Genomic DNA, 27,755 nt, shown 5'->3' with positions numbered 1-27,755 from the left:
CCTTGTCTATGGAGCAAACTAAAGCAAAGTATTTCTGAACACTCGAGCACTTTCAGAGATGGTTCTTACAGAATATACATTCATTTTTTAGCTTTTCCTTTGTCTTTCTTAGAACTTCAGAGGAACTCAGGGCAATCCTCTTTCCTCCTCCCTCCCTATCTAATTAAGATTGGGAATTCAGGTACTCTAACCCCATGAGATTTTCAGATTCTTTGAGGCTATTAGTTAACCACGGTGAATGTGTGCCATTTTCCGCTCTTTGCTAAATATAGAGGTGGGACTGGGTCATGGTGTCCTCAGCTGTCACAGGTACCACAGGAACTTTCTTAACCAAGCTGAGCTTTGTCTCAGCTACAGGGATTTTTGCCTTCACTATTCCAGCTGAGGTGCTGCTCCTGAACTTCATGGCTTGAAGGCTTAGGAATCAGCTTTGAATTTCCAGCCTGCATATGTGTCAGTGGCTCATTTAGAGCCATTTGGCCTTGTGTCAGTGAGGTTTAGCCTTAAACCTGAAGAGTTCTTTTTCTCTTCTTGATATTCCTGTATGAATGTACAGACCAGAGATAATCCTGTCCTTTTTCAGACTGGTTTTGTGAGTCTGAACACACTGGAATCCACTCTTGCATGCTCTCAGGTGTAACTATTTGCTGTACACAGTTCTGTTCATCTGTGCCCTAAGGAGACATTCCTGTGATGAAGATGCCCAGGATCTTGTATTTGATCTCTCCGGCACTTGATTCCATTTGTCCACTGGAAAAAATGGATAGTCCTTAAGTACTCAAGTATTTAGTGCAGATTTTATTCAGGATTGCACATTATGTTCCATGCTGCCTTAAGTAATTCAAACTATTTTACTGCAGTCATGCAAATAAAGTAATTGCAGTGTGGCCTGGAATTAGCCTGCACTGGGAGCTAACTACCTTGACCTTTTTCTGTTCTCTCTCAGCCTTTCCATTTTTTCTTTTAAATCAGCTATATGCATATTTTCAAATACTGTCCTGCTTGATGTTGATTTACATATTCTGTGCATGGTCCATCAGTGGATTTTATTGTGGTTTCAATATTGCTTTTTTATTTAGTTTGGAGACACTTCATCTTTGTCTTTCAGTCACACGTCTAGCTCCCAAAATTTTGAAAATCTAACCTCCTGCCCACCCCAGTAATTAAAGATTGGAGGAAAGATTTGTCTGGCAAATACTGCACAGGGAATGAAGTAGGAAAATAGGCTGATGATTGCCTGTAAAGGGTAGATGTTCTGGAGAAGGGGTTGTACATACACCTCCACCTGTCTTGCTGTCTTGTATGTAATAACCATCCATTATCCCCACTGTCTATTCTAGGGTTTTGGTTTTTGTCAGCAATATAATTATTTGTAATTTTTTAGTGTTACTCTCCTCACATGTTTAAAACAGCTTGGTTATAGCAGCCTTGGGGCTTTGGGGAGGGGATGCAATCACTCCATGGAGTAATAATCAGCTCCCCTATCACCAGGCACAGGACTGCATTCTCTTCTTATCTTTAACAATACAAAAGGTGCAGCACCCTTTGCTGTTTTATTACAGCTAAGAGCTTTGAAGAGTTTCACAAAATGAGATGTCACCTCTACTGTGCCTCCTTTTCTTGGGGACAGGCCAACTGCAGTGCTATTGCTGATGCTGATGTCATTCATCTCCTTGAGTGAGACTTTGTGGCATCTTCCTCTTCCCATTTTTGTCCTTCTCCTTTTATCCTCTTCCCTTATTATTTTGTTCTCCTCCACTTTTTATTGTGTAATTGGGATTCCAGGCTTGTGAACTCATCGTTTCCTTGAGTTGGATTTTTTTCCTTTGTTAGAGAGAGGGTGAATTACAGTCCCAGATACATTCTTGTTTCTGTGTATTGGTTAAGGAAGGCATCAGTTATTAGTTCCTGAAGGACTGGCTCTAATCCCCAAGACCCCATAAGAAACCTGTGGGCACCTTGTGGCTTCAGGTCATTAACTGGAGCATTTGCTGTCACCACATGTCTTTGAAAGTGCTCGAGTGTGGCTGTGATGTGTTATTCCTCAGGGCATTGGCCCTGCACTTCTTCATAGCACAGGCAGAGCCAGGTATTGTATTTGTGGGGTGCCCCAATGAAGGAAGGAATGGTGAATCTGACTCCATGTTCTCAGAAGGCTAATTTATTATTTTATGATACTATACTGTTCTAAAGAATACTAAACTATACTAAAGAATACAGAAAGGATACTTACACGATGCTAAAAAGATAATGAAAACTCGTGATTCTCTCCAGAGTCCCGACACAGCTTGGCACTGATTGGCCAATGAGTGAAAACAACTCACACCAGAAACCAATGAAATAATCTCCAAACACATTCCAAAGGAGCAAAATACAGGAGAAGCAAATGAGATAATTATTGTTTTCCTTTTTCTCTGAGGCTTCTCAACTTCCCAGAAGAGAAGCCCTGGGTGAAGGGATTTTTTAGGGAATGTGAATGCCACAAGCCAGAGTCTGCTCCTGGGCCCTGACCTTGTGCCCTGCCTGTGGGGCAGAGGGGCAGACTGGTTGCTGGAATGTGCTTGACAATGTCCCAGGTTAGCCTGTGGGCTCAGGCCAAGTGACAGCACCAGGTCTGTGTGTTAGCATTCAGGAACACATAATCATGGAATGATTAGATGCAGGTGCTCTTATTGAGAGCTCTGGGTGTCAGGGGACACAAACCCAAACTCCAACATACTTTCAGATCAAACATGTTTTATATTCTATCGTTATATAACTTACATATTAATTATTAAACTTACATTGTTCTCTTGTATACATTGATTTCATCCAAGCATGGATTTCTCATGATCCCCTCAAACCTCTGACATAGTTTCTCATGATTCTTTAAACAATGATTATATCTAATCACATCTAACAATTCTATCATTTATCACATACTGACTACACAGGTGCAGTTTCACATGATCTAGCAAATACAAGGCCTAACATTTCCCAGGGCTTACTAAGCCTAACTTTCTTTCTAGCTCCCCAAATTTTGTGATTTTAAAATCTTTTACTATCATGTGCACCACAGAAGAACTTAGAACTACAGTTCGGGTGTCGTGTTATGCACAAGCAAAAGTGACACCCTCATTCACAACTCTTATATCTCCTTTTCTGTGCCTCCTAGGGTGTTTCAAAGATGACCGTATTGTGTTCTGGACTTGGATGTTTTCAACCTATTTCATGGAGAAGTGGGCCCCCCGGCAGGATGACATGCTCTTCTACGTGCGCCGGAAACTGTCCTATGTCACTGGGGAGAGCACAGAGGGGAAAAAGGTGAGTAATGATGTGTTTTAACTTGGGAAGCCTAAGGTAGCATGGCATTTGGTGGTGGTGTGGGGCACCTGACACATCTGAAGAATTGCAAAGCAAGGATGAGGAATTTCCAGCTCTGCTCGCCACAAGATGCGATACAAAATTGGTCCGTGAGGAAATACCTGGTTAAGGTTGTGAATGCCAGGTGACCCTGCCTTGGCAGGGGATTGGACTGGGTCGTCTCCAGAGGTCTCTTCCAACCCTAATGATTCTGTGATTCTGTAACATCAGCAGCAGTGTAAATGAGGTGCATTGTTATAGACTTGAGAAAGTCAGAAATCTTGCCTGCCTTTTTGGAAAGCTGACTTGTGTTTTGCTTTTCAGTGATGATACTTTATAAACTCAAAGCACAAGTCTCTAGGAAGAGAGAAAAAAAGGAGAAGAGAGATGGTCACATTGGTATTTCTAGTAGAAAACTGGCTGAGATTACCAGAGTATCAGGAATGAACATCTGTTGGGTGTATTTGGTAGCAGAACACAAGCAGCCTCCTGGAGCTGGGATACAGCAGTGACAAACAGCAGAGAAACTCCTGTACTCTCATAGTCTGCATTTAAGAAAATGTAAAGAACTCATAAAGAACTATTGTTCCTTGCAAATACAGTCAGGTATCCTGGTGCTGCTGCACAGGTATTTTTCTGAGAAACTTCTTAGCATTCCATGGCAGTTTTCATCTTAAGTGGAGGAAACAGAAGCAAGGGGTAGGATCGTATTATTGAGAATTAAGGTTGGTGGCTGTAGGAAGATAAATGGAGGAGGAAAAAATGGGGATTGATTTCCTGACGCATGTAAACAATTTGACACTGTTGTTGAATCACAGGTGTTTGTGCATGGTGTCTGTGGAAGTGTTTGTAACCAGCTGTACAAGAGTTCTCTGGGTTCACGTGTGCTGGTGTAAAGAGCCACAGTTGTCAGGTCCCTTGAGAAAAAGATCCCAGAAGGTTTTCCCACACTTTTGATGAAGATACAGAAAATGGACAGAATTATCTTCTCTCTTCTCCTTGGCCTTCCAACTTCTGTCATGACAACCACTATGGAAAAACATAGTTCTTTCCCTATCAGATGAGTGGTTTAGTCTTCAGCTTGTGTATTTGGAGCTTTACGAATTGTGGGGGAAACTTCCATCCTGATGGCTCTTTCAGTGACTATAAAAGCATCCCTGTTTCACATCAAATGATATTATGGCTTTATTCAGCCTGGTAAAAGCATGGGTCATTTAACCTCTTGTCCTTCTCAACAAGGAAAGTGAATCTCAGAGACAGCCTAGTTACTTAGATCCATTCAATGATCAATCTGTTTAACTGATTCATTAGCTTAAAGTGTCTGAAGCTCTTGTGGATAGGTGACAGTGACATTGTATTTGCTCTCAGAGCATTATTTAAGCTTTTTAAAAGCACCATAAATAATTTTTATTTGTGAGGAGGTTGCATAAGTGCTGGTTAGTACAAAATCAGTGTTAGTGAATCGTGTGGGGTAACATCTGGGATGGGGAGTGGGCCTTTATAGCACACACAGCCTTTTGTAACTCTCCTGTGGCTGGCTCTATTTTGCATGGCTTCTGAGAATTGAACCTTTCCTGTGACTTTGAAGTACTTCAATTGCTTTGTGAAACTTCATAGTTGGTGATTCATTGGTACTTGTTCAGCTGCCCTCCTGACAGATTTCACTTGACTGCTTTGTAGTTCCAACTCCTCTTTTAACTGATTTTTGAGCCTGCCCAGTGCAGTGAGACACCAAACAACTACTCCTACACATCAAATTATGACTACACGGGGGTTTTATTTACTTTGTAGTTTTGGACATTCTTCCTTGAAAAATGATGCCAAAATGCCAAAGTGATACTGTTAAAGGGGAGGGAGATGTAGACTAGTATCTGTAGGAGCTGGATAGAAGTGCAAGCCTTCCTCCACCCACCAAGCTGTGCTCTCATTTTAGCTTTCCAGGGGTAGATTGAAAAGGCAAATGAAGGGGAGGGTTCAGAGTTGTCTGGGGACATTTAGGACTAGAACTGGAGCTGTGCTGTTGGCTCCTGCTTTATGCCAGGCTGAGTCAAATGGTCTGGTGCTGATTCCTTCATGGACCACATTGGGGGTGACTCTGTAGTCTGGGTGTACAGTGAAGCAAGTCCATTGTAGTTCTTCCACAAACACCACTGCATATGTGCTCTGTGCTTAGCTGGCTGCTGCAGGTGTTGGCTGAAGAATGCTGGCAGAGGTGACTCGATGCCATGTCAGCTCAGAACGTTAGTTTATGCTCATGAAAATGAGATCTGTGCAGATTGGAGGATAGCAATCATCATACTGATGACAATGACAAAAGGGGTTGAGTGGGGACGTGCTGTTTGTCTGAATGCTGACAATGGTGGTGTTTGTTTGTGTCATTTCCATGCCCTGCTGTGATGGTGTGTGTCAGTGGGAAACAAGTGTCAATGAATCTAGTGGTTCCCAGGCTTTGGTGCTTGAACTGTCTGATTAAAAGTAGCTCCTGCTTGTGGGTTTGGGTTTTTCTGTGCTTACTGGAGCTGGAAGAGTGTTGGCAATAACATTTGGTTTTAAATTGAAGTGTAACAGAGGATAAGCAGAAAAAACCTGATAGGATGGAGATTAGATGTTCTGCTTAGTTTTAAGACTGAATGAGAAGGGCTTTGGATGAGTCACAACAGCTTGAAGTAAGAAATTGTACCATTCAGTAGATCCAGTAGGTGCTGGTGGTAAACTTCTCTACCATCATAAATTTTATTTTAAAAGGCCTTTTAAATTATGTGCTTTGCACTCTGCCTGGTCTAAGTGACTTTCCATTTGCTTGTCTTTTCCTTCCCACCAATTTCTAAACTGAGCATAGATGGGTGAAACAGCAATTAAGCTCCTAATATGTGAATGCCAGGGCAGAACTTCCATATTGAATTCTGGGCTATATCCACTACAGACTCTTGGATCCCAGAGAAGTACATTTAATTCTGTCTTGCCCTGGCATGTCACAGTAACACTCTTGCAGTTTTTCTTGCCAAGTTTTGAAAATACATCTTCTCTTGGTGTCTTGTGTCAGGTTCTTTGCAGACCAAGGCACTGTGTAGTGTAGCTTTTCACAAGGGTAAGGAATTTAGCAGGGTTTTGTAAAGTGGCATCCCTTTGACTTGTCACTTTATATTAAGTCAAGACTCAAAACCAGCTTTGCTGCTGCCTCTCATGCCAGCTGATGTGACCTATTGGAAAATGTAAGCCCTGATCCTCACTTCCAAAGGGTCTTGGACATTGCAGGTTTGAAAGGTTAACATGGTTGGACTTAGGATTATGATTTTAAAATGCTGTTAGGTCAAGATTGAGTATCTCAGATCTTTCTGTAGAGAGCAGCTTTACTTTCTCCTGGGAATCTGAAAGATGCAAGTATACAGTGTTACACAGTTGTGAAAGAAAGATGAAACGTCTGTGATAGACCAGCAAGTTGTATTCTGCCTTCCATTGTGCCTTGTCACCTGAAAAGGTGCCACATCTATAGGGCAAAGCAATAAAAAAGATAAATGTAAGATACCCTGGGCATATGTTCTGAGCTTGCCTGGATATTGGAGTAGTTCCTATTTTCTTCAGCATATTATGAATTGTGGAGGAGTAGAGTTGCTGCCAAATGCACAGGATAGTCATTAGGCCTGTTAAGTCTCCAAAAAGCTGAAGCTATTGATGTTGAAACTGCAGCTTCAGAGACAGAACTGAACAGAGCCATGGTTTACATGTTTGTGTATCTGACCTGTGACTCAACAAATACTGCTTGTGGTGTGACCAGTCAGTTTCCAAACCTAAATTACTTCAGGCACATGACTGGCACAGAAAATCACAGGATTTTCCTAACTGAATCTGTAAGTTACTGTCACTGTCTGGCTGCCTGGAAGATTCAACAACCTGAACTCAGCATCTAATAAAAATACAAGTTTTAAGAATCTTTCATTGCTGGCTCTATTCCAGTGTTAGGGTCTTTTCCAGCACTGCAAGCAAACAGGATGTCTCCAGAAGAGCTCTGTGCTGTACTTCATGGCAGTCCCCTGCCACCACCCAAATGCTGAAGATGGCTAAAAATTCAATCTTTTTTGCTGAATAGATTTTATCCTCGTTCATGGGTAGTATGAGGGAACAATTATTCCAACACTTCCAAGTTGATACAGAATCAGCTCTTGTGCCTCAGCTCTTCCATTGTGCTGAACTTGCAGAGGTGTTGCAATGAGCAGGAGCACTGGCTCCTGCAGAGTTCAACATCCACACAAAGCTTTCATTTTGAAACATGAAAAAGGAACCCTGGTATTATCAGATTGTCAGATTGATACTCTGAATATTTTTTTTTCATAAGGAGCTCAACTGCAGTGTAAAGACCTTTCTTTTGCAGTTCCCCTTGCCAGAAATCCCTGTGCTTTCTTGTGCTACTTTGATTGTCTAAATGTGTGAGCAAGTACAGCTGAAATACTTTCACAGTATCACAGTCACAAAATTCCAGACTTAGGAAGGAGTGTGGGCTGCAAGGGCATTTCTAATGAATTGCTTTTTACATTGCTTCCAGTCTCTGAAGAACTCTTCTTCAGCAGTCAAATAGGGCGACAAGAAAGCCAGAATCAGATGTGATTTTAATATGAATGGCACTGAAACGTGGCAGCCAAGAAGATGCTCTGTTCTCTGCTACAGAGAGCAACTTCACTGGGAAGGGAAGAAGCCCAGACCCAGTTTTCCTATCTGATGAATTGTGCTGAATAATTCAGTACCAGAAATGCATTATATCTGTCTGAGTCACTGGGGATTTGAGGGACAGAAGGGCACTGCTAGGCTAGGTTTGCATCCTGGAAAAGCTAACAGTGTCTGCTTGGAGCTCCCCAAAAGCCTCATGAAGCCACTGGTTTATCAGAACACTTAGTGGACTTGATCTGTAGGTTACAAGCTGGTCAACTTGCTTATTAGAGGTATATGAAGGTCTGGGTTCAGTGTTGAAATTAATATGCAATTGAATTGGAGCTTTTTTCCCATCCCATATTGGCACTCTGTTTGTCAGTAACCAATTGGTTTTTTTCTCTTTCATCCACTAGGAAACAGGGATTGTTGAAACTCTTTTTCGTTAGTGGAAATACTCATTCCAGAGTGTTCTTCTCCTAAACTTTTCTCTAAACCAAGACACTAGCACAAGGAAAAGTTCCCAAAGTTTGTGATCATTTGGTTGTACAGAGGGGTTGTGGGCACAGAAATCAAGCAGTTGACACAGAGGCAGATTTTTCAAAATGGGTGGTTTTTCTGCAGCTGAACTTTGCTTCTTGCACAGTTTGCAGTTGCTTTATTGCAGTGGGCTTTGTTTCAGCTTTGTAGCTATGGTGGGTGTCGAGTTGCCATAGCTACTGGGCATTATCCTGCCTTTATGTGGGCTCCAGAGTGTGTTCCAGGAGGATCAGGTGCAACTTCTGAATAATTGATAGTATCCAGAAAAAGGGAATTGGAATTTTGTATTGGAGGCCATTCTTTACTCTGTGCTCTGCTGTAACCACCAGTGAAAATTTCAGTAGCCATAATCCTAAGAAAGCTTCTCCATATAACATCTGAAAGAATCTTTCTTTTTCATTTTAGGACATTGTTGCATTGTTGAATACAGTTGTCCCCTTTGAAATATTATCTTGGATATAAATATTCCAGTGGAGGCTTGTAACATCAGCTTCCCTGTGTGACAGGACTGAGAGTGCACCCTTCCCACAGGGCTTCTCTGCATGCTCCAGAAAATAGCAGGCTCCTTTGATTTCCTTCCCATTTAGCAGAGACAGGGATGTCACTGGAGAACAGATGCATGAGCAGATGGATTTTGATGGCCAACTGGCCAGCCCAGCCTGTGTCCTGTTGAGTATCTGCTCTGCAGCACTGCTGGGTACCAAATGGGGTTCTGCACGTCTGGGGCTTCCCAGCTTGTTAAAACACAGGAATCACAAGTCCTGGGATATTAGACATGCTGTTTGCTGGGGTTTCTCAGTGTGAAAAAATGCCTTTTTCCTGTACCAAAGGGTCCAGGCAGCTCCTGAGATGGTCTTTTTTCTTCCTAACTGCATCATGCAGTTGACATGTATAGAGAGGGAAGCCAGGAGTGACCAGTATCTCCATGTCTGGAGGTGGGGAGCAAAGGAGCACAAGTTCTGAGGTGATGCCTAATGAGAGGCTCAGAGGTGTCCTAAAAGTATTTTGTCTGCTTTATTTAAAAGATTAGCAAAGATTAACACATGACAGGAAAAACCCCAAAAGCCCAAGCACGAAACCAAAAAACCCAAAACTGAGTATTCAAGATCTTCTTCATATATATATATGAAGAAGGTCTTGAATACATATATATACATATATATGTGTATATATGTCTATATATACATATATATGTGTATATATGTCTATATATACATATATATGTGTATATATGTCTATATATACATATATATGTGTATATATGTCTATATATACATATATATGTGTATATATGTCTATATATACATATATATGTGTATATATGTGTGTGTATATATATGTATATATGTATATGTACATATATATACACATACATACATACATACATACATACATATATATATATATATATATATATACACACACACACATACATATATATATACACATATATACATAAATTGGTATGACAAGATCCAGAGGCTGGCAAAAGGAAAGCAGCTGAACTAAATGTTGGAGCCAAGAGGATGATTAATCATTGGAATGAGTTCTCAAAGCAAGGTATTTTCCCAGGTACTGTTCAGCCAAAGGTCATTTAACAGGGGTTTTTGAGGAAGCAACATGGTGAAATATCCATGGCATGTGGGAGGTCAGCCTGGCTGAGGTCCCTCTCCTTTACAGCTGTAGCTCAGGAACCCTGTGAAAAGTTGATGCAAAGGTGGCATCGTGGATTTCAGCTCCAGAGGGGTCACTGATTTGGATGAGCAAATATATAGCTTGGATTTTGGATTTCACTGGGATAAATAGTTAGTATTTACATAGTTGTTTCTATTTTCATGCTTGCAGGAGAGCATGTCTGATCTAGAGCCAGGTAAGCAAGCACAAAGATTAGGCATGGCCAGGTGAGTCAGCAGCAGACCTGGAAAAGGCCCAGTGTCTCCTGGATGCCTGGCTGGGGCAGTTTTGTTTTCCTGGGAGGACTCAGCTGTCTGAAATGCAGCATGTTCTCCAGTCCATGGAGAGCTGTGATTCATGAAGATCCACCCTGCCCTGACCCCCTGATACACCACGGAATCCTACCCTGAATTGGTGCACAGGGAAAAAATGGTTAAAGAAAGCCTTTTTCCTGTCAATATCTGTGATAGACTTGCAAGGCATTCCATGAAAGAGTTGTTGAGCACTGGCATTGTAATTGCTGGGAGAAGTTGTTCATGTGTGAGTGAATTTTACCAGCAGAAAGAATTAGTGGCTGACTTCTGCAGAGGGAGGTTTAAACTTCAGTGTTATGAGGTGATGAACTGCTTCTTGGCTTAAAATAAAGGCTCCATGGATACAGAGGCAAGAGAGAGTGAAAAGGTGTCTGCTGTGCACTTGGTTTTGCTTTCCCTGGTGTTACTTAGAGCTAGGGTTTTACCCTGCCATTGCTCAGTCCTGCCTTCACCCTGTTTTCTTTCTTTTTTTCTTTTCTCTCTTTCTGCTTCTTTCCTTCAGAGACAGGATGGCTATTGTTTCACAGGGTATTTTTGGAATTTTGTTCATGTTGTGTTTCTGTGCTTTTAGGCACAGAACTGCAAATATTTCCTTTGTTTGGAGATGAATCTAAATTAGATTGTTTCCTTCATCTGCTCACATCTTTAGTTTTTTGCAGAAACTGTCATTAGTTTGTGTAATTCTATTGCCAATAAAAAATCGCGGATGGGAACCTTGGAAGAAATAAAAACAAACCAAAAGAAGAACTATGTCTACAAACCTTTTAAAAAATATTTCCCCAGTACATTTCCACACAAAGCCTTGCATCATCAGCAAAATCTGATCCTGACAGAAAACTAGGAAGCTACATGATGTACAGTTTGATGTTTGGAAATAGGTACCTCTAAGTAATAGTTTTCAAAGAGATGTGGTATTTTCTTAGCAGGTTGAAGTTGAAGTTTACCGCCGAGATTCTAAGAAGCTTCCTGGCCTGGGAGACCCTGACATTGACTGGGAAGAGAGTGTCTACTTGAACCTCATCCTGCAGAAGGTAACAGGGATGTTTATCCAATTTGCACTATTTATGCAGTTTGGCATTTCAGAATCTAAATGAACCTAAACTGAGAAGTTCATGATTTTTCAACAGAGTCCTAAAAGCTTTCTACAAAAAACTTTTGACTGTATGCAGTGAAGTTAGGCTGAGTTTTATGCTCTGTAACAAAGTTTTGCAAAAGGAAGGCTTCATCCAGTTTAATGTTTTTTGAGAATGAACGAGACTTAGATAAGCAGCATTTCCATTAGAGTTCACTGGTGCAGCTAAGAGAGAAGAGTGTAAATGCAATGTCATAATTATGCTGAGGGGTTACTGCTCTTCACAGCAGAACTTTGATAAAACATTTGGGGGTAGAAACATGAAGCTAGAACTAATTATTTCTTTAATTGACTTATAGGTTGTTTGGTTATTCTTTGTGTACATTATGGTTCAGGAAAGCTGAATATGACTGTAATCATTTGAGATCCCTTAAAGGTTTTGCTCATTATGATCTCAGAATGGGAAATTGTTGGTGCAGGCACACATCCTTGAAAATGAATTGTTTTCATTCTCTCTCCTTCCTCCCAGAAGTCTCTTTGCAGAACTTCTCTGCAGAGAGCAGATTTTTGCCTTTATTTGATGCTCAATAAAACCAGGATACATTTGCCACAGTCAGAATTCAGAGATGTTACTACAGCTGGGTTCTGCTATCCGGAGCTATTGCACTTGCTCCGTATAAGTTTTTTCAGGTTGTTTGGAAGGCTGTGCTAGTGTTTTCTGACCTCTCTAACATGTCACTGCTGTTCATTAGTGTCTCTTTCTCCTGTTCAAAGGGAGGAAATCTTTTCCATTTCTATCCTAAAGTGTGCTTAGGGGTTTGTGGGTGTGTGTGTGCTGCTTATTCCACCAGCTGAAATTAAGCTCGTGGTAAACAATATTGGCAGGACTTTCCCATCAGTTGTGCATTTCAACAAGCAGCTGTACAAGAGATTTAGGTGTCACTGAGTTAATGAACAAACACAGGTTCCAACCAATTGGTTCCAAACCCCTTGGTTCCTACCAATTCCTTTCCCCAAATAAGGAATGAAATACTAATAGGTTTAAGTGAAAAAAAATTAATACTTTATTATGAAAATAATAAAAAAATGGTAGATGGTTCAGTGTAGTAAAGAGAGTAAAGAAAATGGCAACACCAAAATACCTTAGTTTTTAGACAGACAGCTAAAAAATGAGACAGAATGTGTTCTGCTTCATGCACATGAATATTTTGTTTTCCCAACTCTAAATGTTAATTTCTCCGTCTGGTGCCCTGTTCCAGCTGGATTATGTGGTGACCTGTGCTGTGTGCACACGCTCTGATGGAGGAGATATTCATATTCACAAAAAGAAATCTCAGGTGAGCTTCTCCTTTTCTTGCTTTGGATCAGAGGTTGGTATCCAGTATTACCTAATCCTAAAAACTGCTCCAAAACTGGGGCAGTGGTTCTCAGGCTTGGTCTGACAGATTCATCCTCCTGAAGCATCTCAAGTCTTTGTATAGTGATATTTCTTGATAGTTGTCTAGATTTGAGATCTAAATGTCCTTTATAGCCTCTCTCAAAGAATGTGAAGACCCCTGCATGCTTCAGGGTATGTATCTTTGCCTGCTGGATTTAGGGAAGGTGGCAGGGGGAGGAAGGAATATGATGCCCAACTGTTCCCCAGTCTGAGACTAAATCTGAAATTGTATGAGATCTGGAATATGAGGAGCCTTCAGGGTAAGTTTCTAATGTAGAGCTGCTAAATGGCAGGCAATTCACTGGTTACCAGTTTGGTTTTTTATTATTTTACAAGATTTTTCGTCTCTTAAACTGCTATTCCTTCCATAGGCTTTTATCTTTTGTGTGCAGTTAATCCAGGATTTAGCATAGTGGAAGAGACTGAATAACAAGCATAATTGGGATAAGAACAAGAAACCTGAGGCTTCCCCACTCAATTTCAATTTGCAATGTAGACTTTCCAACAACAACTGCTAGCTAGCAGAAATTCTTCTTTTAAAAGGCTCCTGTTGCATTTAAATGGCTGTTTCTCCCAGGCTTTCCATTCCCTTACTTCATGCAGCTGCTTGTGTGGCTTTACTTAAATAATCCAATGCTCTTTAGTTTTTAATTATGTTTAACCACTTTAAAAGAGCTTTTGCTTTGCCTACAAACAGAACTAGCAATGCTGATTATTGTCTCTGTGATTTACATTGATTACACATAGTTTTTTTCTTTAGAGGCTCTTGAGATGACACTTTGCACTGCTGATTTAAGCCTGTTATTTCTCATTGCTTTTTTCTCTGTTGGCTAGTCCAAATTTCACCACAAGTTAACTTCTGCAAATGTTTTTGAGAAAAAATCTGTAAATATTATTTGCAAATTTGAAAACTAGGAAGGAGAAGATGAGGGATATGCCCTTATTGCATGTGAGCAGCATTTAGAATGAAGAGGAAGTTTTTTGTTCCTCCTTTCTAGACTCTCCTACTGTGGAACTGCTTATGTATTGTTGTCTTCCCTTTTCCACATAAACTTACCAGTACATACCAGAAATATTTCAACATCATTGTGTTGATCCATAGAGAGGCAAAGGCTATTCCATATGCAGTGAAAGCATGTTTGCAGTTGGGCATTTCATTGTCACGTCCACTATTGTGGCTGTTGGTTTTGAATGAAGAAAATCCAGCTGGTTTGAATCTGCATTTCTGCTCTGATGGTTCTTGCTTTAGAAAATGTGTCTTCTCCTGCCCATATGCAGCCAGATGTTGATGGCCTAAGATTTGCTGTCCTACTTGAGACCTATGACAAATTTACTCTGCTCACCCAAGTGAGTGCCTGTGGCATGAAGCCAGTATGAAAAAGGCTGACTTTATTTTGCAAACTGCTGGCTTGACAATAGGATCTCCATAAACTATATTTTCCTCAGGTGTGCCTGACTGGAGATGAATTTGGGAGGGTGTTTTGTTGTTCATCAGCTGGTTTGAGAGCAAGAATGCCTGGAAAAGGCCCTTGTTTCAGGCATTGTGCAGGTAGCATTTTTGAGGAGTCTGCTTTCTAATGATGTTTCTGGTCTTAAACCTTTCTTTTTAATTCTATTCAACATCATAAAGGCTGCATAAGTGCAAATAAATAAAAGCAATCCTCTGATAATTATCTAATATCCTTAATTATGTTTTGTGTTGAATGGTTTGTAGCAAGAATGTCATGAACTTGACAGCCTGGTCAGATCCATAGCTTTTGGCATGTTTATAGTGGGCTAAGATTTGACAGGTTTCTTTAATTCAAGGCTTTGTTTGTAAACAGATGTGGAAGCAAAGAAATCTGCTTGGTATGAATTCCTTCTCCCTCCTTATGTACTCATTAATCTTTTTGGAATGATAAAATCTAAAGCCTTTGTCTGTTTAAATAAAGTCACAAACAAAGTCACTAAAGGAGTTCAGGAACTGCTTGGGAGGGAGAAACGTGCAAGAGAAAGCATAGTGATAGGGAAAGAAATAAAAACACAAGATGCAGATGAGAAACCAAATCCTTCTGTGAGCCATTGTCTTGGTTTTGTCACTGAAACTACGGGAAAAGCAAAAACTCTTCAAAAATCTTTTTAGTGTTAGAGAATCAAAGCATTATTTTATTCTGGCCAGGATGTGCAACAGAATTCATTTCACCCACCCATTGCCTGGATTGTGCAGAGAAAATAATTCCATCATGCATAATTTTTACTAGACTTTTCACATACTTATACAGTCAAAACCCATAGAAATTATTTGGATCAATGTTATTGGTCACGCATTACACAGTTCTTAGTAATTGGTTCCCTATTGGTTATCAATCTCTTCCCCTCAGATGTTAATTAGGTTCTCATTCTTCATTCTCTTATCTCTCTTTTCCCAGACCAGGTGTCTCCCGCCAGGGTTGATGTTTGGAGTTGATGTTGGTTAATGGTTGTTATCTTTTGTGTATCTTCCCACTCTGTTGAGAGTTAAGTTCATAATGGAGTGATGAACCAGTCCCCTGAATTCAATTCCCTTCCCCCCTGTCCCAGGGCAAAGGCAAACAAAACCCCTGACTAAAGTTACGTTAAAAAAATTAAACTTGGTATAATTTCCAACAGTTTGAGACAGTCTAAAAAGAGGTGGGCACTCTGAAATGAGTAAACTTCCCCTTGGTTCCAACCAATTCTTTTCCCTTAATAAGGAATGAAATACTAATAGGTTTAAGTGAAAAAATAACATTTTTTTATGAAACAGACACCAACAGTCAGGGGGAAAAAGTAAATAACTGCTAGATACCAAACTGCTGTAACTCAAAATCCCATGGGAGCAAAGAGAGCCCCAAAATGCCAAAAATGCCTGTTCCCAAAATGGTGCATGCAGGAGGCAGCCATGTGGCCAAGGGAAGATGGCACCTCCCAGGTGACCGTGTGTCCCAGAAATAAAGGGACAAGATGGTGGGGTCGTAAACAGGAGCACACTCCCGGAACTAAAGTGATTTCAGCTTTTATTATAAAGCCTAAAGTTTGGAGGGCCTGCGGGTCGAGCAGGAGCGTTCCTGCCGGGCGAGGATGCTGCAGAGCCGGCGCTGGATCTTCTTTCCTTCTTGAGCAGGGATGTTCCCAATGTTCCACAGTCTCACCAACCCAGATGCCCCCTTTTTATCCTGTTTTTTGTCCCTTTGGATTGGTTTCTGTTGGGATCCTTCATTTGCATGAAGATTTAAGGCGCTTGATTGGCCCTTCACAGTTCTGTCCAGGCTGGCTCATTTTTGCTTGAGGGGGTGGTGCACTTTACTTAGGTGCAATACAGTATGTTGAATACTGTATTTCTTATAACTACCCTTTCACAATATAACAACCAGACTTTTTAACAGCACATGCTTAACAATTATTAACTATTTCACAACAGTTTCTAACTATTTTTGACAGTGACAACCCCTGCCTTCCTCCTGCTGCTCGTGGGCTCTGCACCCGGCTGTGGGGTGAGGGAAAGGACCAGCCTGTCGGCACTGGCACAGGATGGCCTGGCCCTCCTGAACTCCCTGGCTTTTTTTGTCACTGCAGGGAGAATTCTCAAAGTTCACTTCTAATAGTTTCTTGTTGCAAAATGCAATTTCTACAAGTAGCTACATTTGCAAACCCAAAGCTGCCACAAAGAGAGAGAGATTCTCCATTCTCCACAGTCTTCTCTCCTGCCATGGCACAGCATGGCCTGGCCCCCGAACTCGCACACTTCTTTTGTCACTACAGGGAGAGTTCTCAAAGTTCACTTGGAAGATTTTCTAGTTGCAAAATGCAATTTCTACAAGTAGCTACAGTTGCAAACACAAAGCTGCCACAAAGAGAGAGATTCTCCACAGTCTTCTCTCCTGGCATGGCTGGGACTGGAGTGAAGGCTGCTATAGGTGGGCACCTGTGGAATTTGCCTCCAGTGTCGCTATCTGCAGTTTCCCCTAGACAAGAAAAAAAAAAAACAAACGAAAATGAAGACAGAATGAAAAACAGGAATGAAATTGTTTGCCTGAACAAAGACCAAGTAGCCTGTGATGTGAATACTACACAGCCAAGAGCCTGGGACCTGCCTCCACACCAATTTCAAAAATGCCCACGATAGCACCCCACACACACAAGGTCTGCAGCTGTAGAGTCAGAAAGATACAGTAACAGGTTTAGGGTGCAGATAGATGTGGAATAAAATAACATTATGAATCACCCCAGGACAGCCACACTGCCCTTACTGAGGGAGGTTGATCTCAGTGTGGTACTAAGTAAACAACAACAAATTAAAGTAAAGGTGTTGGGTCAGCTGCTTCGTGGTGACTTTCTTGCACTTTCATTTTACTTTGCAGTGCATTGCAGCAACTTAAAGGCACCTGAAAGTGGTGATGACAAAGTACCATGGTGAGAGGTCAGGTACACACAGGGACATTTATTATGAAGCAATGAGTTTTTAATTACTTGTATGTGAAAGGATTTCTCGAGTGCCATTATTGCAAATCTGGCTTTAGTCAGAAACCAGCTCAGCCATGCTTGCAGGATCCCCAGCATCTCTAGTGTAAGTGAGCAGTGCCAGCCTGAGGTAATTACTTGCCTTGTAAAATACTTTTGTAATTACTTGTCTTGTGTTTGATGTGTCTGTTACAAGCACATTTAACTGAGAAGTGACATCTCCTTCTGCATCTTTCTCAGCAAGTGTTTGCCTCTCCAAGCAAACACCCGATGGACAGCAAAGGAGAGGAGTCAAAGATCAGCTACCCCAATATATTCTTCATGATTGACAGTTTTGAGGAGGTGAGTTCCTTGTTGCAGCAACAAAGCTTTATCCCATTCCAGTCTTATGTCCTGATTAGCTCTTTTCTTGTACCTTTTGATCAAATGTTTTTGGCCAGTTGAGGGTTATTTTCTGCTAGATCTTATTTTATTTTTATTTAATTTTCCTCTCTCTTTAATGTTTGAAATCTGATCTTAAAGCTGGATTTTGGCATCGGTGTTGATGATGGGCTAAAGCATGACAGGCTGATGTGAGAGCTGCTCATCTCAACAAGTGATTTGCTGTGTTCACTGCCTGGAGTCTGTTTTTGAAAGGCCGGGGTGGAATATTCTGCTCCTTTTCAATTTATATTGAAGCTTCCTTGGGCATCAGGACAGCCATGGGAATCTGAATGTATTTTGATTTGAACAACTTTGCATCAAAGTGTTTTATCTTGCATCTTTGGCAGGTTTTCAGTGACATGACTGTGGGAGAAGGAGAAATGGTCTGTGTGGAGCTAGTGGCCAGTGATAAAAGCAACACCTTCCAAGGGGTGATTTTCCAGGGGTCCATTCGCTATGAAGCACTCAAAAAGGTCTATGACAACAGGGTAAGGAGCTTCTGAAAGACAATGTCCTTTGCAGCAGTGGTGCTCTGACTAGATTTTCTTTGTGGCTGTCAGCTTTTTGTCCTGTTAGATCAGCTACATCATAGTCTGTCTTTTTTGGCTTTGCAAGTTAGCTGAAAGCTGCTGGTTTTGGCTCAGATAACTGAGGGTATTCAGACTGGGAATATTCCTCTGCTGTTTGCCAGGAGGAGGGAAGGGAGGGATACATAAACAAAAGTGTGACACAGGAATGGACCTGAACAACAGTTCCTGGAGCCCCTTCATTTTCTTGAAAAGTCATAGATATTTGTGTTCAGAGAAGATATGATTTCATGGGAGATTTTAAACTCTGGTAACTACCTTGTGATAAAGTGTATTTTTCTTCATTGTATTTTGCACTTGGCTGTATTCAAAAAACCCCTGTAGTCTCATTGCCACTGAGAGAAGCTTTCTTTGCTTTCTACGGAGATATGAAATACCAGCACTTTCGCCTTCAAATTCAGTATTTAGTGCTGAAATCAAGAGTCAATAAACTTCTCAAATGGTTTATTATGAACCTCCTGAGAGGTTTTTAGAAACAAACAGAAGAAATTCTCACAATATGTACTGCGTCTCTAAATCTCTCTTTGTTTCTACCCTTGTCAGGAGAGTTCCTGAATAATTTCCCATCTCCCTGTTTCAAATGTGAGCCATTACACTCTTCCAGCAGGTTTCTGAGAGAACATGAAACAAAAGTTGTTTCTCTCCCACCATCATCTTGTGGCCTTACACCGTCAGCAGCTGGGTTATTAAAATAAGTCAGAATGCAGAATCACTGAAGACAGCATAAAAAGAAAACCCTGCAGTGGAAAGATAAGATTTGATTTGGTAAAGTCACCCCATAGCCTAGGAATGTCGTGACTGACCACACAGCTACTTGACATTATTTTGTTAGATGAAATAAAATTGTTAACTCTTCAAATATTTCATCATGGCCAGAGGCAAAACTCAAAATTTCACCCTTTTTTTTACAGAACAGGAGTAATGTCTATGCTTTTGAAGATTATTTGATATCAGTTGTTTCAGGGAAGGTTTAGATTGAACACTAGGAAAAATTCCTTTACTGGAAGAGTTGTCAAACACTGGAACAGGCTGCCCAGGGAAGTGGGGGAATCTCAGCCCCTGAGATATTTAACAGATGTGACACTTAAGGACATGATTTAGTGGCAGGCTTGGCAGTGTTTGGTTAATGATTGGACTTAATGATCCTAAAGGTTGTTTCTAACCTAAATTATTCTGGAATTCTGTAATTCTCACTACAATACAAGCTGATGAGCATCTTGGCCTTTTCATAAACTGATGAAAATTGCAATAAATCACTTAAACTTATGGATAAAAGCTGGAAACTTAAGGCATAATTTTCACTTAGCAAAACCTAGACTATTTTCATATTAGTCTGTTCCTTTTTTCAGTTCTCAGTTCAATTTTCAGTTCAGTTGTGCTGACTGGAAATTGAGACCCTGTGTCTGTTGAGGGGATTTAAAGCTGTCAGGGTGTCTTGGTGAGCCATGCGGTGCAGCTTAGTTGTGCATGGGGCTGGTTCCTTATTTTTTGGCCTTGACAGTGGGAACATAAGAATGTCAGAAATTACTTGGGACAAGGTAGTGACCCCATTATAGGGTGTGCTTTGCTGGTTTGAGGAATCTCGTGTGTCAGTCTATTGCTTTTTGGACTCAAATGAGTGCCCCAGCAAAGGCTGCATTGAGTTGAGCACACACCTGCCTGTGCTCTCATGTGCCACAGTGTGTGGACCTGAATTAAAACCTTTTCTCTCAGTGTGCCACTGCTAACTCTGCCTTCTGGGTGGCTGAAGGAATTGTTTCTTCTCAGAACCTGTTTTCGTAAAATTACTTTCTTTTTGGGGATCACTTCAGATTGTGGCTTGAATTGTTTCTTAGGAATTATTATTCACTATGGTTCTGACTTTTTCTTAGATAACTGCTTTCAGAAGATGTTATTTTCAAGTGGTAGAGCTGTTATTACATGTTCTTTCCTGTCTCCATCCATTGTAGGTGAGTGTTGCAGCTAAGATGGCTCAGAGAATGTCTTTTGGCTTTTATAAATACAACAACATGGAGTTTGTCCGAATGAAAGGACCACAGGGAAAAGGACATGCAGAGATGGCAGTGAGCAGAGTTTCCACTGGGGACACTTCACCGTATGGGACAGAAGAAGATTCAAATCCAGACTCCCCAGTACATGAGAGGGTAAGTAGCAGACAGAAATACTCTCTCAAGGTGAAGCATGAACATGCTTTGTTCCAAAGACAGCAGGGCAGGCTATTGTAAAAGCAAGTCCACCAAGGAGGGGAGAGAATGATGCATCTGACTCCATCTTATCAGAAGACTAATTTATTACTTTATTATGCTATATTATATTAAAGAATACTATACTAAACTAAAGAATACAGAAAGGATACTTACAGAATGCTAAAGAGATAATAATGAAAACTTGAGACTCTTTCCAGAGTCCTGACACAGTTTGGCCCTGATTGGCCAATGAGTCAAAACAACTCACACCTGAATCCAATGGAACAATCACCTTGTGGGTAAACAATCTCCAAACACATTCCACATGAGCACAACACAGGAGAAGCAAATGAGATAAGAATTGTTTCCTTCTCTCTGAGGCCTCTCTCGCTGCCTTTCAGCTTCCCAGGAGAAAAACTCCGGGCGAAGGAATTTTTTCAGAGAATGTAAATGCCACAGCAGGCTGGAGCTGGGCTTAACTCCCATCCAGGTTCTGCCCTTAGGTTTGCCTGTGTGTAATTTGGATGTGCTCAGTATGTGAGATCATTCTTTAACACAGTTTCCCCTGAGCAAATGCTGAGTACAGAGATGAGTGGATGATTCATACTTCTGGAGGAGTGCTTTGTTGAAACAACAGCAATCTTGATGCCAGGGAAACCAATGATTCTGCCTGTTTTCTAGAAATAAAAAGTAGATTCCACTTCTGTGCAAAGTGAGATTTACCTAGAAATGTGGAATTTGTGTATTATATAGGTTGCTTGCTAAACCTCATAGCAAGGGGTGCTTTTAGGTTGTGCCACTGAGGAATGCTGCCAACACCAAGCCTGTATATTGCTAAAGCAAAGATCATGGATCCAGATGCAGCATCATATTCATACATATGCTTAATTTTAATGCAAGTGCAGTAAAATGCTAGTAGAATCAGAGCACAGATGCTGATTTGGCCTTTATTCAATCCTGAGCCTTATTTTCCATTGAGACATTTTACCTGGTTAATGGGGGTTAGGCAACATGTCTTCAAAATAACTGCACAGACCTGGGCTCTGTCAGTACCTGATGGAGTCTAGCATGGTTTTCTGTGTAGTGCAGCTAACCTAGACCATTTAAAGATCTGCAGAACAGCTTCTACAGGTCTCCATGCAGGCAGTATGGGTTTTGTTTCTGACTTAGTAAAAGGCAACATGAGCTACTAGCACAGAACTCATTAACTGGATGTTCATGCTCTCTACCACAGAAATATAGCCAGAAGAAATCAGGCCTGGAGGAACAACATGAGTTTTTGTCTCCAAGGCTTTCCAGTGTCAGCTGGAAAATGTAAAATTAGATTTGCTAATGGTTTTAATGCTGATATGTCTGTTTCTGGTTCCCCCCACAGTGTGATATGAAATGACTCCCAAATTAAATACAGAGACAAGCACAAATTAGAAATTAAATGTGCTGGGAAGAAGATCAGTTGGGTGTTACAATGCCCTTCTTTTGTTTTTTTAGCATTAGTGATGGAGGTACTACATGGAATGAGTTGTGTTTCTGCACTCAACCTGGTTTGGCTGCCATCATCACTCCATGTCACCTCCCTCTGCATTTCTTTGGACAGATATGAGCAGTGTTATTTGCCAGCTCAGGGAGGTTATGGGATAGTGAAGAAAGAAGGACAAGATCAAAGTTACTCACATCCATTAGCAAAGTAGTTATTTTCTTCCCTTTTAAATGAAACCATTAAAACAGTTTCATTTTAAAACTATTAAAATAGTCAAAGCCAGTACATCAGCACTATGTTTCAGTTCTCTCCAGAACAGGTGTACTTGGCTTTAATTGTAGTTTACTCAATGGCAACTACTGCTCTGAAGGAAGGGTATCTCCATAGTTTTGTCTCTAACTTGAGTTTCACCACAGACAGTTCCATCCCTGTCATCATTTGGACCAACCAAATCTTCTGAGGCACGCACCCCAGCTTCACTTTCTCCTTCCAGTATTGAAACACGACCCACATAAATGAGAACATTACCTTAACTTCTCCCTCAGTGTGCTGGGCTCAGGAATTTGTGGCCCTGCTCCCCAGGAACATTGACCTTCCACAAGGATCCCATGGGACAGCCTTCCCAGTAGGGAAACTGCTGCCTTGTGCATGCCAGAGAAATGAAGATGCACATTTTGAGTCTGTCCAGCACAGTACATTCTTATTAAGTCTTCTGCTTTTCGACATGCAAAAATAAGATTGACATTCTTGATGCCTAAATTACTAACTTTGTGCCATAGTGACTTTAGATCCTTGCTAAAAGTGATCATCTGAAGAGATAGGTTTTTCATTTTTCATGTTACAGTTGAGGGTTGTGATATATCAAAATATTTTCCCCTTGATGAGCATCTTGAGGTGATTGTTCAGTTTAAATTCTGTAGCCACTTTGATAAAATGGAGCTAGATACCAGCCATCATTCTGATTTTTACACATGTGATTGCCTTGTGGCACATGGAGGGAAAGCCAAGACTTTCTCCAGCATTTCTTTTATTTGCCTTTCAGGTTACTTCTTTCAGCACACCACCAACCCCAGAGCGAAACAACCGCCCCTCCTTCTTCTCCCCATCCCTCAAGAGAAAAGTGCCCCGAAATCGAATTGCTGAGATGAAAAAGTCCCATTCAGCAAATGACAGCGAGGAGTTCTTCAGAGATGATGATGGTGGAGGTGAGAGAAGTACTGACAGCTAAACAGACCTGTCTGGAGAGGGTACAGAGCTGTGGAAAGGGATCCCAGTGCAGGGTTTTCAAGAAGGTTTGCAGGGTGGAAAAACATGAGCTCTGCATACAGCCAGTGCCTCTCTGAAAATGAGATTTTTCATAGGCTTAAGCATCTCTTTGAAGGCTGGAGCTCACGAGTCCTGAATATATTAAAATTTATTTTGTGTGGACCCATTTGAGAGAAACTGGAGCAGCTGAAATCCTCCCCTTTCCCAGATGCCACAGTCTCTGGGGACGCTTCTCCAGGTATAGTGGGGTTGGGCATGTTCTCAAGAGCAAGTTCTTTGAATTCTGATTTGATCCACAGTTGGTTAAAGCTGGTGAAAAGGCATTTACTTCAGCTGCCTTTGAATCAGTTCTGAACTTTATAGAGAAAACTTAATGAGTTTGTCTGCATAATAGTTTAATGCCTTGTAGAACTCTTCCTTTAAATCCTAGTTACTCAGCAGGAAACAACTGGCAAGGTGGAGCCTGACTCAGAATATAGTATATAAATCCAAGGCATATCCCTGTCTTGTAAGGCAGGAAACTCAAAAAATCCATGTCCAAATTGCTTTCCATATGTTTAAAAACAATTCAGTCAACAAATATGTCTGTTAGCATTCTAACAGATAAACCCAAAGGTAATTTCCGGATTACAAGTAGCAAAGAAAGTAGCCAAGAAATTGCCAATCAGCAATTTGCCTATCAGCAATTTGCCTATCAACAAATTGCCTATCAGCAGCACTGGACCACCTTAGCTAATAAAGAATTGCACATTAAAAACCAAACTGAAGTGACAATGTTCAATGCAAATTCTGTGGCAGCTTAAACTGATGGCAGCTAATTTAATTTATAGATAAAAACCTTCACTCATCTCTTTTTCCCTAATTTGCCTAGTCAGAGCATATGTTATTTCAAATGAGACGTGTTTTAGAACATTTTACTAGGCACAGGGTAGTGTGGGGAGAAGGGCAGCTTTCCCCACATGTGGTCCTGTTTCTGGTATCTTTATTTTGGAGGTTGCCCAGGATAAAACAGAGTTTGAGGTGTTCCAAAGGAAGCCCTCATGGGTTGTGCAGTGCCTGCTCAGGGTTGTCTTGCAGGGTCTGATCCTAGAGTCTTCAATGATAATGATGGAAATTCTTTTTCTTTTAATATACTTTTCCTTCTAATATATTTATGGGAGTAAACAAATTCTAGGTTTTTCAGGTATTTAGTGGCATTCATATAAAACACCAAGAAATTATTTCTTTAGTGTTTTGAACTTATTGATCCTCATCTCAAAAATGAAAAGAGGAATATTTTAACAGTTTATGCTAGGAAGATTGATTTATTCAAAAATTAGTTTTCTACAAGAAATAGTCAAAAGAATTGCTAAATTTTGTAAAATTGCTATTTTTTTACAAATTTCAGAAACCTGAGTGTCCTACCAGTGCTCCTTGGGAGCTGCAGTGGTGAAACTCTTATTTTGGCATGAAAAAGCCAGATGCAGAAGATGCAGAGATAGGAGCAGAGATTTGGGTGCATCTTGGCTTTGTGGCTTGTGTAAAGATCAGCAGTGTCCTTGGTACAGCCAGTGATGCTGCAGAGTTGCCCCAGTGCAGACAGAGCTGTGGTGAGCAGGAACAGCCCATCAAGGCCCACTTCAGTGGCTTTGCTGTGTGCAAGCATGATGCACCAGGAGAGTTGTGCTTATTGCAGCTTCCAGAGTCACATCCTTCTGCCCTGATCACCACAGAGCTCCTGGCATAGTGGTCCTGCATGGGAAGAGGTAATAGACAGCTTGGCTATACACATGTATAGGGAAGGAGAGAAAGATTTTCACAGTTTTTTTTCCTCCCACATTGCTATGCATCTTTCTAGAGCAGCTGCCACCACATATTTTCCTCTTTGGTTCACAATCTGCTTTCAGTCCCAGAACTTGGATCACTCTGGTTCAGAACCAATCTGTTGACTTCAACATCTGATTTTAGCCCTGTGGGACTGAATTTTACAAGGAAATAGAGCAAAGATTTAAAAGCACTCCAAAAATCCAGCACGTGGCTGTGGGAGAGACCTGCGCCTATGGAAAAACTCCTCTGGCCTACAGGGGACTCGGTATCTTTTTGTTTTAAAAGTTGTTTGGGGCCATCTAAACTAATTCTGAGAACAGTGGCTCAGCTGAAGGGTCCTAGGTGTGGCTCAGGGTGTGCATGGAGGTGTGCAGGAAACTGAGGTATTAGTGTTCAATCTCCCCCTGTCTGCCAAATGGCAATTTTCTTCAAAAGAAACAATTTCCATTTTGTTACCCAGGTGAATTTCTGCATGAGTAAGTACTTAATTTTAGGGCTATTCTATGATTTTGTGTGTGAGGGAAGGCTGAGTCAGTGTTCTGCTGGTGCAGTGTGGTAACACAAGCCCTCTCCTGTCTGTCTGTTGTTTTCAGCTGCTGCTGCTACCATTTATTAGCTTCAGTGCAAATGGTGAACTCTGTGCTAGGCAAGGTCTGCCTGGTTTTTAAAAAGCAGTTATGATAGTGTCCTGCGTGTGATCTGTCTCTAAACAAAGAATGGGAGGCTTTCCTCTTTTTTTTTTTTGAGTTTCAGAAGTGTTCCAGTGAAGTGCAATCCCCTGAGGCTTGCTGTCTCTCCCTGCCTTTGCAGATCTGCACAACGCGACCAATCTGCGCTCGCGCTCCCTGTCGGGAACAGGACGCTCGCTGGTGGGCTCGTGGCTGAAGCTGAACAGGACTGATGAAAACTTTCTACTCTATGCACACTTAACATACATCACTTTGCCATTGCATCGAATTTTAACAGGTGAATTTTGACATCCGTGGTGCACAGCCTACCAAATACTTGTATTTGTACAAGTATTTCTCTGTAATGCTGTTAAAAATAGGAATTGATTTCAATTTAGGAGAAATTACAGATTCCAGTTAAAAAATGGGTCATTTGTAATTCAGGATGGATTTTGAACAATGTTTCAGCAAAAAATATAATTACTCCTTATGATCATTGTGTTGATAGTCTTACAATAGGTTAGCTGGAGTTACCAAGCTTACTCACTCTCTCACCACAGGCGTTTTGGAATTCACAGAAGATGTATTGTTTCTGCTGGCATTTAATATCTGCTCAAGAGGGTGGCACAAATGCTTCTATGCTCAAATACTGGCTTTGAGCTTGAACATCCTTTCTGAATCTTAATTTGTTGAACATATGGTTTTGGGAATTAGGATATATATCAAGATACACAGAAATAGGGAATGAAATTTCTGGACTGTAAGGCAGAATTTTCATCTGCAGTTTTTCCTTACTCACATTTGTTTTAGCTTGACATGTTGTATAGGCCCTATTTCCAAGGCCTTTTTGTAATCAGTGTATTTATGCCAGTGGCTTTCCAGGTAGCAGGAGCATTACATGTGGGGGCAGGGTGAAGTGGGAAAGGTGCTCATTTCTCTTGGGTAGTTAGGAAACCTGTACTAAGATATTAAAATCCCAGTGATAGTGATCAAAGTACTTTTTAAAATGTCTTGAGTTTATTGATAAGATTTCACTCTGACCCTTCTGTCCATGTTGGATAATCACACTTCTGTCACCTTCTCCTCAAATGTCAGATAATCCAGTTCCTTAGTTATCTCTGTGGCCCTTCATGCCCTCCACTATGTTTAATTCTTTACAGAGGTGTGGCTGGAGCCATCTGGAGCTGGGGATCATTTTTTGCTCATGTCATCTTCTTTGTGCAGTGGCATTTGATCAGCCTTTTAATTGTGTTCTCCCTTTTCCCATGTTCCTTGTTTTTTGTGTAGCCTTGAGAAGGGCATCACAGCCCATTTTCCAGATGTTTCTGCACAGTGCCCTACCATGTTGGTTTTACTGTGTATATTTAGAAAGATGCCCGTGATTACAACAGAAGTTTTAAGGTTCATATTTTGTCCCACTTGGACAATATGGAATTAAGGAGCCAAAAAGATGAATGTTTTTTTATAGCAGGTTTTTGGGTGCAGAAATGTAGGCTTTGGGCTATAGCATGAAGGGAAGAGTTGAATTATTTGTACCCACAGAAGTCTCCCTAATGGACTTGGGGGTGTTGCATTTGTCCCTTCAAGAATGGGAAACCCCTTGGCATCTCTTGTTGATGGCACTTACAGGTTTCCCTGAAAAATATTGCCAGGGAATAATGTATTTTGCTTCATCCCAGTATAAATTATAGTGGATCAGCTCTCCTCTCCACATGATAGGATATATTTGCAGTTTTTCTTTCAGTTCCTCCCAGTTGCATCCTGGTTAACTCAGATTTTAACGGGCAAAGCCATGTACTTGTCATGTTTTAGATTCCTGGTGGGCTGTGCCACGGTCCACGCTCATGTCTCCAGTTCTTCCTG

General features: G+C 41.1%; 1 protein-coding gene across 2 annotated transcripts in view; it reads left to right on the top strand.

The window, feature by feature from the left end:
• Window positions 1–27,755, top strand: part of KIAA0930 (KIAA0930 ortholog) — a 53,890-nt gene that overhangs the window by 21,224 nt on the left and 4,911 nt on the right. The window contains exons 2-9 of one of the 2 annotated variants that reach the window (XM_071422282.1): window positions 3,155–3,303; window positions 11,438–11,542; window positions 12,843–12,920; window positions 17,720–17,821; window positions 18,250–18,390; window positions 20,439–20,633; window positions 23,195–23,357; window positions 26,035–26,190. In XM_071422282.1, coding sequence (XP_071278383.1) covers window positions 3,155–3,303; window positions 11,438–11,542; window positions 12,843–12,920; window positions 17,720–17,821; window positions 18,250–18,390; window positions 20,439–20,633; window positions 23,195–23,357; window positions 26,035–26,190 — 1,089 coding nt within the window. Of the gene's footprint in view, window positions 1–3,154; window positions 3,304–11,434; window positions 11,543–12,842; window positions 12,921–17,719; window positions 17,822–18,249; window positions 18,391–20,438; window positions 20,634–23,194; window positions 23,358–26,034; window positions 26,191–27,755 lie in introns of both variants that reach the window. The other variant, XM_071422281.1, reaches the window with a different exon arrangement.

Source organism: Agelaius tricolor, unplaced genomic scaffold, assembly GCF_023055355.1.
Source record: "Agelaius tricolor isolate 1412-34295 unplaced genomic scaffold, bAgeTri1.0.p SCAF_3, whole genome shotgun sequence".
In the NCBI taxonomy this organism is placed as follows: Eukaryota; Metazoa; Chordata; class Aves; order Passeriformes; family Icteridae; genus Agelaius; species Agelaius tricolor.
Note: the sequence above shows the minus strand (reverse complement) of the source record. Positions and strands in the feature narration are given on the sequence as shown.